This window comes from Leptidea sinapis, chromosome 37, assembly GCF_905404315.1.
Source record: "Leptidea sinapis chromosome 37, ilLepSina1.1, whole genome shotgun sequence".
NCBI classification, from domain to species: domain Eukaryota; kingdom Metazoa; phylum Arthropoda; class Insecta; order Lepidoptera; family Pieridae; genus Leptidea; species Leptidea sinapis.
In genome coordinates, this window is record NC_066301.1 from 1,514,970 (window position 1) to 1,529,898 (window position 14,929).

General features: G+C 39.7%; 2 protein-coding genes across 4 annotated transcripts in view; one reads left to right on the forward strand and one right to left on the reverse strand.

The window, feature by feature from the left end:
- Window positions 1-14,929, forward strand: part of LOC126975678 (TWiK family of potassium channels protein 12-like) — a 170,122-nt gene that overhangs the window by 74,918 nt on the left and 80,275 nt on the right. The gene's annotated exons all lie outside the window — the stretch shown is intronic.
- Window positions 6,496-8,669, reverse strand: LOC126975677 (catalase-like). Its single transcript, XM_050823673.1, has 2 exons — window positions 8,523-8,669; window positions 6,496-8,026 (listed from the first exon to the last, which is right to left on the reverse strand). The coding sequence occupies exons 1-2, from the start codon at window positions 8,649-8,651 to the stop codon at window positions 6,596-6,598; spliced, it is 1,560 nt and encodes a 519-aa protein (XP_050679630.1). The 5' UTR covers window positions 8,652-8,669; the 3' UTR covers window positions 6,496-6,595.

A 14,929-nucleotide genomic window follows, 5' to 3' on the forward strand; every position in this document is an offset into this window, starting at 1 on the left:
AAAGAACGTCTATTACGTATGAATTACAGGTAGCCACAGACCCGCTTAGACGTGTTAGGGGTTGTTACTTAATAATATTCTATAGTAAGCTTAGATGAAAACTCCTAAAAAGCCGTACACAAACTATAATTACACGTTATATAACACAAGTTACGTGTATGACCACTTAACCAAAAATATTCATAAAATGTAGGTAATCTACTGGGCCAAAGTATATCAATCTCAGTGTAATCGGTGTACATACATAAAAAATACCAATCGAATTGAGGACCTCCTCCTTTTTCAAGTCGGTTAAAAATTTGCAACTCGTTCAATTGGTGACCATATCATAAAAAAATGAGTTCCAGAACTGAATCTTTTTTTTTTTTTTTTTTTTTTTGAGAGGAGGAAATACTGTTACGTATTTACGCCCCGGAACGGGGCGTAATATGTCGGACTCGAGTGTCCGCGTAAGCGGACACCCCATACCGACTAAAACCTCCTCTGTGCTGCCCTGGCTTTCACAGCGAAGTAGGACGTGGGCCGTGGAGGCCGCAAAGACTACGCAACAACAGTCGCGGGGCGTCTCCTAAGGAGACTCGAACCTCAGACCGGCTGTGTGCTTGTGGGAAGGAGAGAGAATGAAAATGAAGATGAAATGAAGATGAAAGATGAGAAGGTGATAAGAGCACACTCGCCGGCGAGTGTGGTGATGTGTTGTGTAATGTATGTAAGTGTGTATGTATGTGTTTATGATTGCATGTATGTGTGTTTGTCTGTATGTACGTAGTGTAAATGTTTGTGTGCATGTATGTTTGTGTTTGTGTCTGTTTGTGGAGTGTGTTTGTGATTGTGTAAGTGGTGTATGTCAGTCCGTCAGTCAGTCCGTGTGTGAGTGAGTGTAGTGAAGCGATTACAGGACGAGGACTAACGTCTCGTCGGGTATCAAAACAATGTGTGGTGTATCTAGGATGCGGGCCGCTGGCCATCGTCAGAGTAACGAGTGCCAGTGGTTTGCGGTGGTTGACCGCGCCTACGCCTGCGAAGGCGGTGTGTGCGTGTCTGTGTCGGTGTTTGTGTGGGTGTCGCGTTCGCGATGGTGATGTCGTCATCCGGGTCTACCGTTACATGTCTGGGACGTCTTATTGGGTTGAGACTATGGTGAAGGGGGGTGTACCCGCATGCCTTCCTAACCAAGATGTTGGGATGGTTAGGCGCCTTGTCAAAGAAGCGTCGCGAGATCTCTTTAAAGTGTTGAGCTATTGTCGGAAGCTCTAGGTCGCGGTGAAGGTCAACGTTTCGGATGAACCACGGGGCTCCGGTTGCCATGCGCGTGAATTTATTTTGAACTACTTGTAAACGACGTAAGTAGCTCGGTCGGGTGTGCGCGAAAACGACGCTTGCGTATGACAGTATGGGCCGTACGATGGTTTTGTACAGCGTCACTTTGTGTTTGAGCGGAAGTTTGCTTCGCCCACACACAAGTGGATAAAGGCGACTGAGGACAAATCTGGCTCTATTGCATACCGTATCAATATGTTTCTTGAAGTTCATATTGCTGTTGAACGTTACTCCTAAGTATTTGTAATCCTTCACCCACGGTATGGGTGTTTCATACAGTTTAATAACGTCAGTCGGTTGTTTTTTAGCGCGGATGCTATTCGCGTTACCGAAGAGTACCGCTGCACTCTTGGTGGGGTTCACTTCAATCCGCCATTTTCTGAACCAGTTGCCTAGTTCATCGACGGCGGCTTGAAGCACTTTAATGTTCTTGCTCAAGGTTGAGCGGTTGGAGCCGAAGTAGAGTGCCGTGTCGTCAGCGTACTGAGCGAGCTGGACACTCGGAAACTTGGGAATGTCGCTCGTGAAGAGCGAGAAAAGAGTGGGAGAGAGGACCGAACCCTGTGGCACGCCAGACCTGATGGGTCTGGGTGAGGATAGGGTGCCCTCTACTCGATATCGGAAGGAGCGATCGGTAAGGTAGGCTCGAATGATGCGCACGAGCCTGTCTGGCACTCCCAGTTGATACAGCTTGAATACTAAGCCGTTGTGCCATACCTTGTCGAAGGCCTTCGCGACATCGAAAAACACGGCTGCCGTGGTAGCGTGAAATTGACGCCGTATGAGAATGTACTCGGTGAGTCGGTGAGCCTGCTGGGGACACGAGTGAGCGGTTCTGAATCCGAACTGTATGTCGGGTATCAGGTTAAGCTCCGCGATGTAATGATTAAGACGCGCGAGAATTAATCTTTCGTAAAGTTTCCCGATCGAGTTAATTAAACTAATAGGCCTATAGCTACTCGGATTAGCTTTAGGTTTATTGGGTTTTGGGATACCGATAACAATGGAATCCTTCCATTGTTCGGGGAACGCGCTATTAGACAATAGAATATTAAAAATGGTAACCAATAAAGTAATAAGGGTCGAGGGTAGGATTTTAAGAACCCTATTGTTTATAGTGTCGGGCCCCGGGGCCTTCTTGGAGTGAAGCTCCTTAATGATTAATTTCACCTCTTCGTAAGAGGTGGGTTTTATTACGTCGCCTGAAGGGCTTAGAGCGGAGCGACGTTCAACTTCACGATCAACTTCGTCAACGTGTGTCGGGTCGGCTGCTGCATTTGGAGAGCACTGACTCTCGAGACTATCGGCGAGGCATTCAGCCTTCTCATCGTCATCGAGCGCCGGCTGCAGTCCCGGTCTGTCCAAAGGAGGCATGACAGTGGGCGGCTCCTGTTTGAACGCGCGAGGCAGCTTCCAGAAAGCCACATGTGATGGCTTAAGGTTGCCGAGCAAGCGGTCCCAACGTTCGCCGCGGAGTTCCGCGATACGTTCCCGTACCACCCGCTGTAGGTAGCGGAGGTGGCGCCTATTCTCGACCGACGGATACCTGTCGTAAAGTCTAGTGGCTCTGTGCTTCTGTGTGAGTAAGTTCCTGACCTCTGGAGGCAGGTTTAGGCGATGCGGTTGCATCGTCGGAACCTGCCTGGAGCAGGCCTTGATCCTACTCTGTATGTGTGACGTCACATGAGAGATAGCACTGTGAGCCGTGTCGACCGAGTCGATGACGTCCGGTATACGGTCAAGGTCGTCGGACTTGATAGACTCGAGATCCTTTTCCAGCCGTTGCCAGTCGATCACTGTTTTCGTCGGTGGTTGAAAGTTAACCGGTGGGCCTAGATTTAGGACGACGGGCTGGTGGTCTGACTCTAATTCGTGAAGAACCTCGATTGAATTTACATTGAGCGTTACGTTTTTAAGTAACGCAACGTCTAGAATGTCGGGTCGGTGCGCGACGTTATCCGGATAACGTGTTGGTTCGTCGGGTGCTATAACTGAAAAGTTCCGCGTGTCTGTGAGAGAGTCTAATAAAATTCCGTTTCTATTTGTGGCTCTACTGTTCCAGCTGGAGTGTTTGGCGTTAAGATCGCCGCCCACTATGACTGCGGCCCCGTGGCCGAGTAATGCTTCTATATCTGTGTCTAATATTTGTTTGTTCGGCGGAAGATAAGCTGAAATAACAGTGATCGGCTGGTGATTCGCCATACTGACCCGGATGGCAGAGGCCTCGATGTTAGTGAGGACCGGAGGATCTATAGGTATACAGTGTAGAGACCTTTTAAAATAAATGAGGGTGCCGCCCATACGGGTGGTGCGATCATTCCTAACTAAGTTATAATTAGCGATACGCGGATCGCGTATACGTGGTTTTAAAAATGTCTCTTGCACTAAGAATAGGTCTAATTGATGTTCGTGAGCGAACTCCTTCACCAAGTCTAGTTGAGGCTTAAGGCCTTGGGCGTTAAAATACGCTATACGGAGCGTATGTGGTTTGACCCGTCCGCTTACGTAATTAGGCATCGCGAATGTTGTTTTTATACTTTAGCCCTATATCGGTGAGGGCACGGAATATTTTGCCGTTGTCTGCCATAACTTGCAGGAGCGACGGCGGGTCTTCCCGGACAGCATCGAGCCTGCTGGCCAGGGCTGTTATTTCGTCAATGTCGAACATCTCTGACAGTTCGAACATGAAAGCAAAGGTGCTGCCGCCTTTGCTACCTGTTGCCGCGGACGCGGGCGCCGGTGGCCTCGGTCGCGGGACCGACGCCGCCGGGCGGGACGCTAGCGGAGGCCGGAGGGGCGCGGGGGCCGCGAGAGTGGCCTCTGTGGCAGCCGGAGGAGACCTCGCCCAGGCGTTTACTTTCGGAGGCGGCGCAGGTTTGAAGGTTGGAGTGAACTCCACCTTCTCTGCTCTGCCTTGCGGCTGGCGGCGCCCTGGGTGACGCTTGTGTTTGGGTGCCTTGGGACACCCGCGATAGCTCGCGGGGTGCCCCTTCTCTCCGCACAAGACGCAGGCCGGGGGCTCCGCGCATTGCGCTGGTCGAGGGCACTCTGGCGTGCCGTGTTTCCCGAGGCACTTCACACACCTCGGAGTGTGTTCGCAATTTCGTGCCGAGTGCCCGTATAATTGGCATCTGTGACACTGACCGGGCCCCCCGCGGTTGCGAGGAGCTTCGGTACGGATGCCCTGAAGGGAACAAACCGATCTGATGTTGAAAATTTCCTTTCCCTCTTGCGTGAGGTCGAGGACTACGAGAACCATGTTAAATGGTTGTTTATTGTTGGTTCCGCGCATACGGTGCACCTCGTGTGCAGGGTAGCCCTGCTCTTTGAGGTCCGACAGAATGTCGGCCTCGTCTATCTCTTTGGGGACGTTTCTAATAACGACCCTCAGGCGCTTCTCCTCAGGCAGGGCGTACGTGTGGAAACCCACACTCAGCTCTCTAAGAAGAGATGTCAGGGCGCGGTGGTCCGCTACCTCTCTGGTCTCTAGTTTAATTAGTGATTGGTACGCCCTCGCCTGGAAGGAGAGCGTCTTCGGGATCCTGTTTTTGACGGTTAACCATCGGCCTCGGTCCCCTATAAAAATAGGAGGCGGGCGTTTGGTCGGAGGCGGTACGCGGGCTTTAGCGGGCGTGGGCGCGGACGCGGGAGCGGAGCCAGTCGTGGCCGCGGCTTTCTTCGCGGGTGTGCTATCTAGAGAAGGCGATTCACGACCGCGCTTCTTCTTGCGGCTGACGGTGATGAAGCCGTCAGCATCCGACGCGACACTCTCCGCTCTCGACGGTAGAGCGGATTCCGGCCGGGCCGGTGAAGCACTGGAAGCCTGAGGGGCTACCGTGCGGTCAGGACTGACCGCGGGGACCTTAGGGGTCGCCTGCGCGTCAAAGTACGCCTGAAGGACAGGCGGGCGGGCTGATCGGGTGATCACTTTCCTCGGTTTGACCGAGGCCACGGAACTTGCGTCGGACGCATTGCCTAACTCCATTTCGGATTCCCCGTCGGAACTCGAAACGTCAGTTGTCGATTTATATTTTTTGGATTTCGCTTTAATAGCGACATCCACTGACTCATCTATAGATACCTTAATTAACGGAGCGATCTTCTCCGTAAATAACTTATCTAAGAGAGCGCTGAAGAAGCCCTCGTCGGGAACCATTGGTGAGGCCATGGTTGATATTAATTAAATTAAGCGGGTGACAACCCCCGCTGCCCGAGTCAGGCAGAGGGGGAATATACTGATAAAGTGGACAACTATACTTTTGTTGTACACTTGCACATTAATAAAATACTATTAATAATAATGAAATATACAAAAATTAAAAGAAATTAATAATAATAATTAAGCCTAAGACTTAGCTTTGCTGGCTGTAGACTGGCTGGGCCGGAGCCCCGATGTACGCTGTGCAGACCCCCACGGAGAAGACACACACGGCACGATCTGCAACACTCACAACACACACGATTAGCGTGCAGAATCGCTAAACACAGCACAGGTGCTAACTAACACGATCGTAAAACCGGGTAATTAACACTTATTATAACTAAGCTACGTTCCGCGAAGGAACGTAACAGGTGCGAGACTCAAAGAGTCCCGAACAATGGCGCGCGATAACAATGGCTAGCCCAGGTGGCCTGAGCAGGTAGTGCGATAACGCAGGTAATAAAAGTATTCGAAGGAGGACAGATAACGCGGCACGTGTGCTCGCGTTGCCTGCCTGAATCGAACTGTCAGAGAACTGAATCAGCACTTGTTCACTAGTGCATTCAGAGTAGCGTGCCACGGCAGTGAGTGCCAGAACCAAATCGGCCCTTGTTCACTAGTTTGGTCCCATGTTTTTAATAATATATACACACGGGACTACTCCCAATTAATACGCCATTTAAAGTTTATAAATTATTAATAAATTTATAATTCTTAGTAATTTGCATTTCGAGTACATATATACATTACATAAAATATATTACATAATAATATATTACATAAAAGATTTTTTTCAATAATTCAGTAATTTATTCATTTCAAAACTCTAATCTAATCGTGTAGTTAAGTTTAAGGAAAACCTTATTTTTTTTAATTCTGATCTGATTTATACTGATTACTTCTTATCTATTTTTGTATTTATAAATAATTCGTATACTATGAACTTATTAACTTTAATGTAATAAAAGAAACTCTTTATCTAAAGTATATTGAATTTATTCTTAAAAAATACTTGAATCAAACTTTTTAAAATATTAATTTTTAATGTTGACTTGAAATGCGGAATGTTTCTACCTATGATAAGATTCCGCTACATGCTTTTGTTTTATTGCTATTTTGTAATCCACTCTGTACTCTTTCACCAAAATCTGGATTAATTTCCGTAAATATTTTAACAGCTCGGTTTTGAATGAAATCTATGCTTGGACTTAAACTACTAACAATATTGTCAATCAACCTTTCTTGTTCTTCCATAGACATGTCCTTAAATGTTTGCGCTATTTGTGCTGTGTTATTAGGTGGTGTTTGAACAGCTTGAACTAAATCCGGGCGGTCAGTTTCAAAGCTAAACATAGCTCCGTTAAACGAGTTTATGTAATAATTGGGTGAGTTTCTTTCATTTGCCCTTACTGGGGCTTCCCCATCCCTGTTGTAGGCGTGTACTTTAGCATTTCGAGGATAATTAACTTCAATGTTGTTTTTGTTAACTCCTAATCGATAATATTGCGCATCCTCATACAAAAATCTGCGAGCTTGAAAAAGTTTATCAATACCTCCGTCTATACCTCTAACCAAATTTGATGGACAAAATGCAAATTGTTCGATTTCAGCGAAGTAATTAATTGGATTTCTATTTAAAACTATCTTTCCAACCGGTTGTAATGGATATATATCTAGCGGGAGTTTTAGTGTGACATCAGAAATATCTATATTTGCTTTCTTTAGATCTTCAAGGGTCAATATCTGAACAGCAATTTTCCAGCTAACTTCCTTTCCACATGCAATGGCATCATACAAATCTCTTGTAAAGGAGTCTGGATCTTCTCCATCTAATTGCTGCCCTTCTTTGCTAGTGAAATATTTACGACCAGCATTAGGAATAATGTGAAATCTGATAAAATGAACTTCACCTTCTTTATTGTGAACTTGAAAAGTATGAATTCCATATCCTGTCATGTGCCTGTATCCCTTTGGTATTCCACTATCACCAAATACATACATGAATATATTAATGCTCTCAGGATTCAAGGTAATAAAATCCCATAACATATTAGAATCAAAAGTGTTTGTTGCTGGGTTTCTTGACGTGGCTCGAATGAATGAAGGAAATTTGACAGGATCCTTGATTATAAAAACGGGTGTATCAAATCCTACTAAGTCAAAATTTCCACTTTCTGTATAGAACTTTACTGCAAAACCATGAGGAAATCTATTCGTATCAGCTGATCCAAAAACTGGAGAAAACCTTACCGCAATTGGAGTTCTTTTACCAATTGTGTCTAAGAAATCGGCACGACATATGTTTGTGATATCGTGTGTTACTTCAAAATAACCGAAAGCACCAGATCCTCTGGTATGGACGAATCGCAGGGGAATATTTTTACGATTTAGATGTGTATTTGTTTCTAGAAAAAAATGATTATTTAGTAACTCTTTATTTAGGGTTGATGTATAACGTATGTCAACTGGTTCGCCATTGCTTGTTGTAGCTATTGTAATATTGCCCTAGAAACACAACAATAATATTAACAATCGCAATTTATTAGTAAGAAAAGTTGAAGATAAGTAATAGAAATTACATTTAATTAATTATTACCGAATTAAAAGTAGTTTTAAATATACTCCCAGCAATGTTTTCTGATTAATTTTTGAAAAAAATACACCAGACTGAGGCTCCTTTGCATAGCATACCGGCTAGATGGGTACAACAGCTGAAGGTTCCTATTTCTGCTGTCAATCAATAGTGTGTCATCAATTTTGTCTTTCGGTTTTATGGAATCCGTAGCTAGTCAAATTACTAAGCTTATTTTCTTTTAATAGTTATCTCAAAGTAGCAAACGTAATTTTGATGCTACACAGAATTTTGGGAAGAATCACAGAATCAGCGGTGGGTCAGAACGTACCACTAACCATTAGGTTAACGTCTTGCTCGTCTCATCACTTATTCATATAAAAATTAAAATGAAATAAAAAAATATCCGTAATGCTAATAATATCTTACCTTTGTTTGTAAACTGTATATTACGATTTGATCATTCACAGGATCTAAATCTTGTTGATTATAAGATTTTACGATAGAAGCTAACGTTATAAAGATAAATAATTGTATATGACGTGTTTTTATACACATGTTTATAGTTCTACACGGTACATTTGCAAGTCTAACAGTTTCTCTTATCTTCTTCATTTTATACAAGTTTCCAATGTCTAATTAGCTTACTTTAAATAATTTAATTGATAATAATTCTTATTAAAGGAGGCTACCGGTATAGTTTGATAATATTTTCATAATTATAAAAACTAGTTTGATAAGTTACTCATTTAGTAGGTGATAAAATGTCTCATGAAAGCGTAAATAAACACAACGATTTTTGTAGTTAAACTTCTTCGGCGCTACGAGATAACTGGACGAAAATGCAGTTTCTGTGACATCCGGTTTTTAGTTTCTTCGTCCATTATTAGGACTGGTAAAGAGTTCGAGCCCATACATTTATTTGTTAATATTCAATAACAACGTTATAATGATAAGTGGTAATTAATAATCTTATCTTCAATTTCTTTTATTCAATTATTTTATTTAATGAGTGAAAATTTTAAAACCTGCAAGTGGTATTAATGAATCTTAAATAGAATATAAAATTAAAATAATAATTTGTTAAATAAAATGGCGAAATCCCAGAAACATTTTACTCTTTCATCAATAAATAAGAATAAAAGAGAAAATCAAGTGCCTGATAATGACTTGGTCTGTAAAAAGCGTAAGTGATTATCTTCTAATTAAATAAAATGTCACTAGGTAAAAGATAAAGATTGCTCAAAAGATGTGGTTTTATCGACAGTGTCTGTCAAAAAAAAATTACAATGCTCCTAGCTCTTCAGAAATAAATGAGTGCTTAGTGTGTAACACGGCTTTTATTAATGTAATTATAATGAATTTATGTATCTGTTAATTATTCCTATTGTTAATTATTCCTATTGTTAATTATAATTAAGTTTTACTTTAAACGCGCGTAAAGATGCGTATTGGCAAACACTTTTTATGCTTAGCAACAAATTAGACTAATGAAATATAATTACAAACGATATGTTACATTTCATATACCAAATAAGTTAAATCGTTCACTTACGACATATTTTATAAAAATTAAAACTTAGAACATTCTATTGGTACTTGAAATGATCGAACGCACGGGTATGGTTCGCCCTAAAGACTTAAGTTTAAAACTGTTAATAAAATACTAAATTAAATAATATTATGAAATAACATAACTCAATTATAATATGGGAAAGGTAGCGGTGGCTGATCATGCGTCATGCTAGTGAACAGCCATCTTCTATGGTGCCTGGTCAACCCTGCGAAGGGCCGTTCTGTGACTTTTATTGATAAATACTTAACGTACGCAGATTCAAAGGACTGACCAAGCGTATCCTGCCATCTCTCCTTATAAAAGCTTAACTTTACCCAACTGTTGGTAGATAATAAGTGGCGTTTTACTACTTATATAATATAAGTAAAACTAGCCCAAATATAATCTGAGCATATATGGCTTTGAATTTAATTGTGCACTCCTAAACCGCTCTTGTTACTCGATTAAGTAGAAATAAAAAGCATGTTTGAAATAAATTTATAGAATAATATGTGCAATCAACAACAAAACGCATAACTGTTGTTGAGTTCAATGTCAGATAAAAATAAATTGCATAACACAATAATGTTACTATAAATAGATTGTCAACCTTATTTTAAATAACAAATATGCAAAGTGAGTTGACATCACCCTAATTCCTAATGAATGTCTGTTTAGATCCAGAATTTAGTGATCACTTTTTTATCCATCCTAGTTAGTTAGTATCCTGACAGTAAAGTAACAGAGCCAGATACGACAAATTAAAATAACGCTAAAAAGATGATCAAATTTAATCTGAGGCTCACTTAACAAATCAATCATTCTTAGGATTTAGATCAACAAATTGTCTCCTTAGTTTACTCGAATCATGTTGAAAGTCAACACCGATTGCATTGGTATCGTTTGTAAAAGGTATACCAGTATATAGGTATACGGTTAGGTATACCAATTTGGTACTCTTTTCTATGGCCAAGTAGAAGTGTGCAAACGTTGATTATGTCATTTTACTCTATGCAACTATTTAAATACTAGTTGGAGCGATGAGTGTGTGCATAGGTGTAGTCACGGTGATACATAGTATGGTGATACAATTTGGTAAATACGATACCATTTTTACACTGTGGTGAAACTGCTAATTTTCACTATAACTTAGTCTTCAATTCCTTCTGTGAGGAATTTGACAGGATTTTTACTCCAGTAACGGTGACAGTAAACAACAAACATAGTTTTAATGATTGGGCAACAATGGGTATCCACAAAAGTCGTAAACGCTTATATGACCTTTATTATGAGAAACATTACAATAATAGTGAAGAATTTAAAATATATGTAAAAAAATACTCCAAGCTTTTTAAAATAGTTTGTCATGAAGCGAAAACACGTTTCATTCCAGATAAAATTAAAAACAGTAATAATAAAGTAAAAGCGACTTGGAGTGTAATTAACAATGAAACTGGTAGATCGAATTGCCGTAACACCTCTATCTGTTTAAATATTAATAATCGCGTTATAAATTCGGAAATAGAAATTGCAAATGAATTTGATAAATACTTCTCCGAAATCCCGATTGTCACGACCAAATACCTTAACGCTTCGCCAAAAGCAGCATATGATATGCTTAAATTACACGTACCAGTATCTTCTACTGACTTGAAATTTAAGTATGTTACAGGTAGCGATATAATAAAAATCTTCAAATTAATTAACCTAAAAAATACAAAAGACCTATGGGGCCATTCGACTAATATTGTTAAATACATACTTGACATTATAGCACCTGAATTAGCAATAATATTTAATGAATGCATAGATGAGGGTGTGTTCCCTGACCTCATGAAATACAGCAAAGTTATACCTTTGTTTAAATCGGGCAGTTCTTTTGACCCTGCTAATTTCAGACCTATTTCAGTGCTGCCTGTTTTTAGTAAAATTTTTGAAAAACTTTTGCTTCAACAGCTACAAATGCATTTTTGTAAATTAATGAACAAAAATCAGTTTGGTTTCACTAGGGGTTTATCAACAATTAATGCGGGTACTAGACTCATTGAGCACATCTTTGACGCCTGGGAAGAGTCACAGGATGCATTGGGCATTTTTTGTGATTTGTCAAAAGCATTTGACTGCGTCCACCATGAAACTTTACTCCTAAAACTAAAGCATTATGGAGTGAAAAATAGAGCCCTAAATCTGTTAAAATCATATTTAAGCGAAAGAGTTCAGATAGTCGATGTAAATGGCAAACGGTCTTCGGGTAAACCTGTGCGAATAGGTGTTCCACAGGGTTCTATTCTCGGTCCTTTCTTGTTTCTTATATATATTAACGATCTACCGTTTGTGGTAGATGATAGCCATGAGATTGTATTGTTTGCTGATGATACTTCACTTATTTTTAAAGTGAAGCGACGTGCGGATATTGATGACGAGGTAAGCAATGCACTCTCAAAGATAGTGCGTTGGTTTGAGACGAATAATCTGCACTTAAACAGTAAAAAAACAAAGTGTTTACGGTTCATTACACCAAACACAGCGGAGGTACAAACCAACGTACTTATAAATGACCAGAGATTGGAACTTGTGGACACTACGGTCTTCCTGGGTATCACGTTAGATAAAAAGCTTCAGTGGGGTCCACATATTACCCATCTAGCAGATAGACTCAGCTCTGCGGCATATGCAGTTAGAAAGATTAGAGAGTACACGAATGTTGCGACCGCTAGATTAGTGTACTTTAGTTATTTTCACAGCATCATGACGTACGGTATATTACTATGGGGTCATGCTGCTGACATTGATATAGTGTTTGCTCTGCAAAAGAGAGCTGTTCGTGCTATATATCAGCTTGGTTATAGACAGTCTCTCAAAGAAAAAATTAAAGAAATAAATATTATCACTGTTTATTGTCAGTACATTTATGAAAATTTAATATATGTTCACAAAAATCGTCACCTTTTTGCTCTTAATAGTGATTTTCATTATTATAACACTAGAAATAAGGGATTGCTTGTAACTAATTCTAGTAGGCTTCATAAGATACATAATAGCTTTAAGGGTAAATGTATACACTTCTACAATAAAGTCCCAGCCACTGTTCAGGCATTGTCTATAAATAAATTTAAATGTTTTATAAAAAAATGGCTCTGTCGTAAATCCTATTACTCCACTGCTGAATATCTAAATGATCGGACAGCCTGGGACTAGATTGTGATTATTTTATAGCAACTGTACAATATTGTATATTTTTATTGAAAAGAGCGCAAAAAAAAAAAGAATGCTGGGAGAGTTTCTTGCGCCGCTTCTTCTCTCTCAGAGCGCCATTTGTTTCCGAAGCGGTAGTAGTATCTAGTAGTATAAGAAATGACATCAAAAAGAATTCTAAAGGAATCAATTTTGAGAAAATAAATGCCTTTTATGCCTTTTTATGCCTTTTATGCCTTTTACACACACTACAAAAGTTTGCAATACCATAATAAGTTTGCATTTGCATACCTTCTAGCGTATTACGTCGACGGACAATTTATAGGGATAATACATTACTTTTATTCTGTTATCCAGAACTAATGGGATTTATGGCGCTAACATACATATTATATAACATTGTACGTTTTAATAATTTTAATTTTATACACTACACTTGAAAATCATTTTACTGCATTTAAATCATATTAATATAGTATTCCTATAGATGAAGTAGTGGCGGTGGCAAAGTTGGATGGAGACTGCAAACACCAAAACTAAATGGAATTCTTTGGAGGAGGCTTTTACCCAAAAGAGGTCCATATAAAACCAGAGATAGAGATAGTAACATAGATTAAAATTAAACAATTGTTATTTTTGCATTGAATCAAATAAATATTCAATATTATTATTATAATATAGTATTATTTTTAACTATGTGGCACTCATGCTAATGCCCTGAAGATGAAATAGTGATAGGAATAGCTATAATGTTCTATCCTTATTTATATTCAAAGAGAGAACAACCAAAAGGTCGGATCAGTACAGTTGTATGTTAACGTGGCATCGTTCATGTAACCGCTGTCAACGGGCCAAAGAGGGTTCGACACATCAGTGACCGTCATCGTTCCGTCCCATATATTTTTTATTCCGAGGCTATCAAGTTTATCTGTAATATGGGTCTGGGTGATTTATTTACTGTATCTATAATGCAGTCTGAATTGGTGTAGACCTGACATGGCGGATATTATAATATTTAAGTAGCACAGTTATAACCCGAGATACTTTTACCATTAGATTTATTTAGGTATATGAAGAACCAGCAAAAAAAGTGTTTATTATATAAAATGGATATATTACTACTTAACTTACTATTAAATAAGTTAAATAGAACCCTTTCATTCGGTTGGTTATAGTAACTAAGCTAACTTATATTTCCACCGTTGTCGGTGCCAAGTTTTGGTGTTTGGTTGACCTTAAGGTCGAGTAAACTCTCTTTTCTGTGAATCGCTTGAAAGTCACAGTTAAGAGTTATTTTAAGCGATCTTTTTAAGTGGAGGCCGCAAAGACTACACAACAGTAAAAGATACAATGACTATAAACACAAATAAAATCAAAACTATCACTTCTCGTTATGATGGTATATATATATATATATGTGTGTAGCTAAGTATCTATCCCTACTCTGTGGTATAGCAGAACGAATAAAAATTTTATGTTAAAAACCGCAAATATAATTCAAAAATTGTGATCAAACAAGAAGTAGTGATATATTTATTTTAAAACGACTTCAAAAAGGAGGAGGTTCTCTATTCGTCGCTATAATTTTATGTTTGCTACCTCAGAACTTTCGACTGGGTGAACCGATTTAGATGGTTCTTTTATTATTGGAAATGAGATACCTTAAAGTTAGCTTAGTGAGTTAGTTTGGAAACGATTCCAAAAATAACAATAGATGTAAATTAAAAGATAAAGAAAAGATTTTAAGATTATAAAATAATAAAAATAATCATAATTTTATGTTATATATTATTATTATTATTATGTAAATAGTTGCGAACGCGTTGGTGCAAGTTGCTCGGCTAACGTAAAGAGATATGTAAATTTTCAATATTATGTGCTTATAATGAAACTTTGTACAAGTCAATGGATTTTAAAACACAGTAGTATTCGAGTTGGTCTGGTGTAGTACCGACTAACAAATATGCTAAAACTCTAATATTTTGATTATAATAAGACCTTATATAAATATATTATTGATATTTTATCTTATTAAAGTCGTGCACACACACACACACACACACACATACATTATTATGTTTAGCCG

What these genes read in the sequence shown, in the direction of transcription:
- LOC126975677 (XM_050823673.1), bottom strand. Translation starts at nt 8,651, where the DNA reads ATGTGTATAAAAACACGTCATATACAATTATTTATCTTTATAACGTTA. An exon ending in TATACAGTTTACAAACAAAG is followed by an intron (nt 8,027 to 8,522) that starts GTAAGATATTAT and finishes TTGTGTTTCTAG; the next exon opens with GGCAATATTACAATAGCTAC.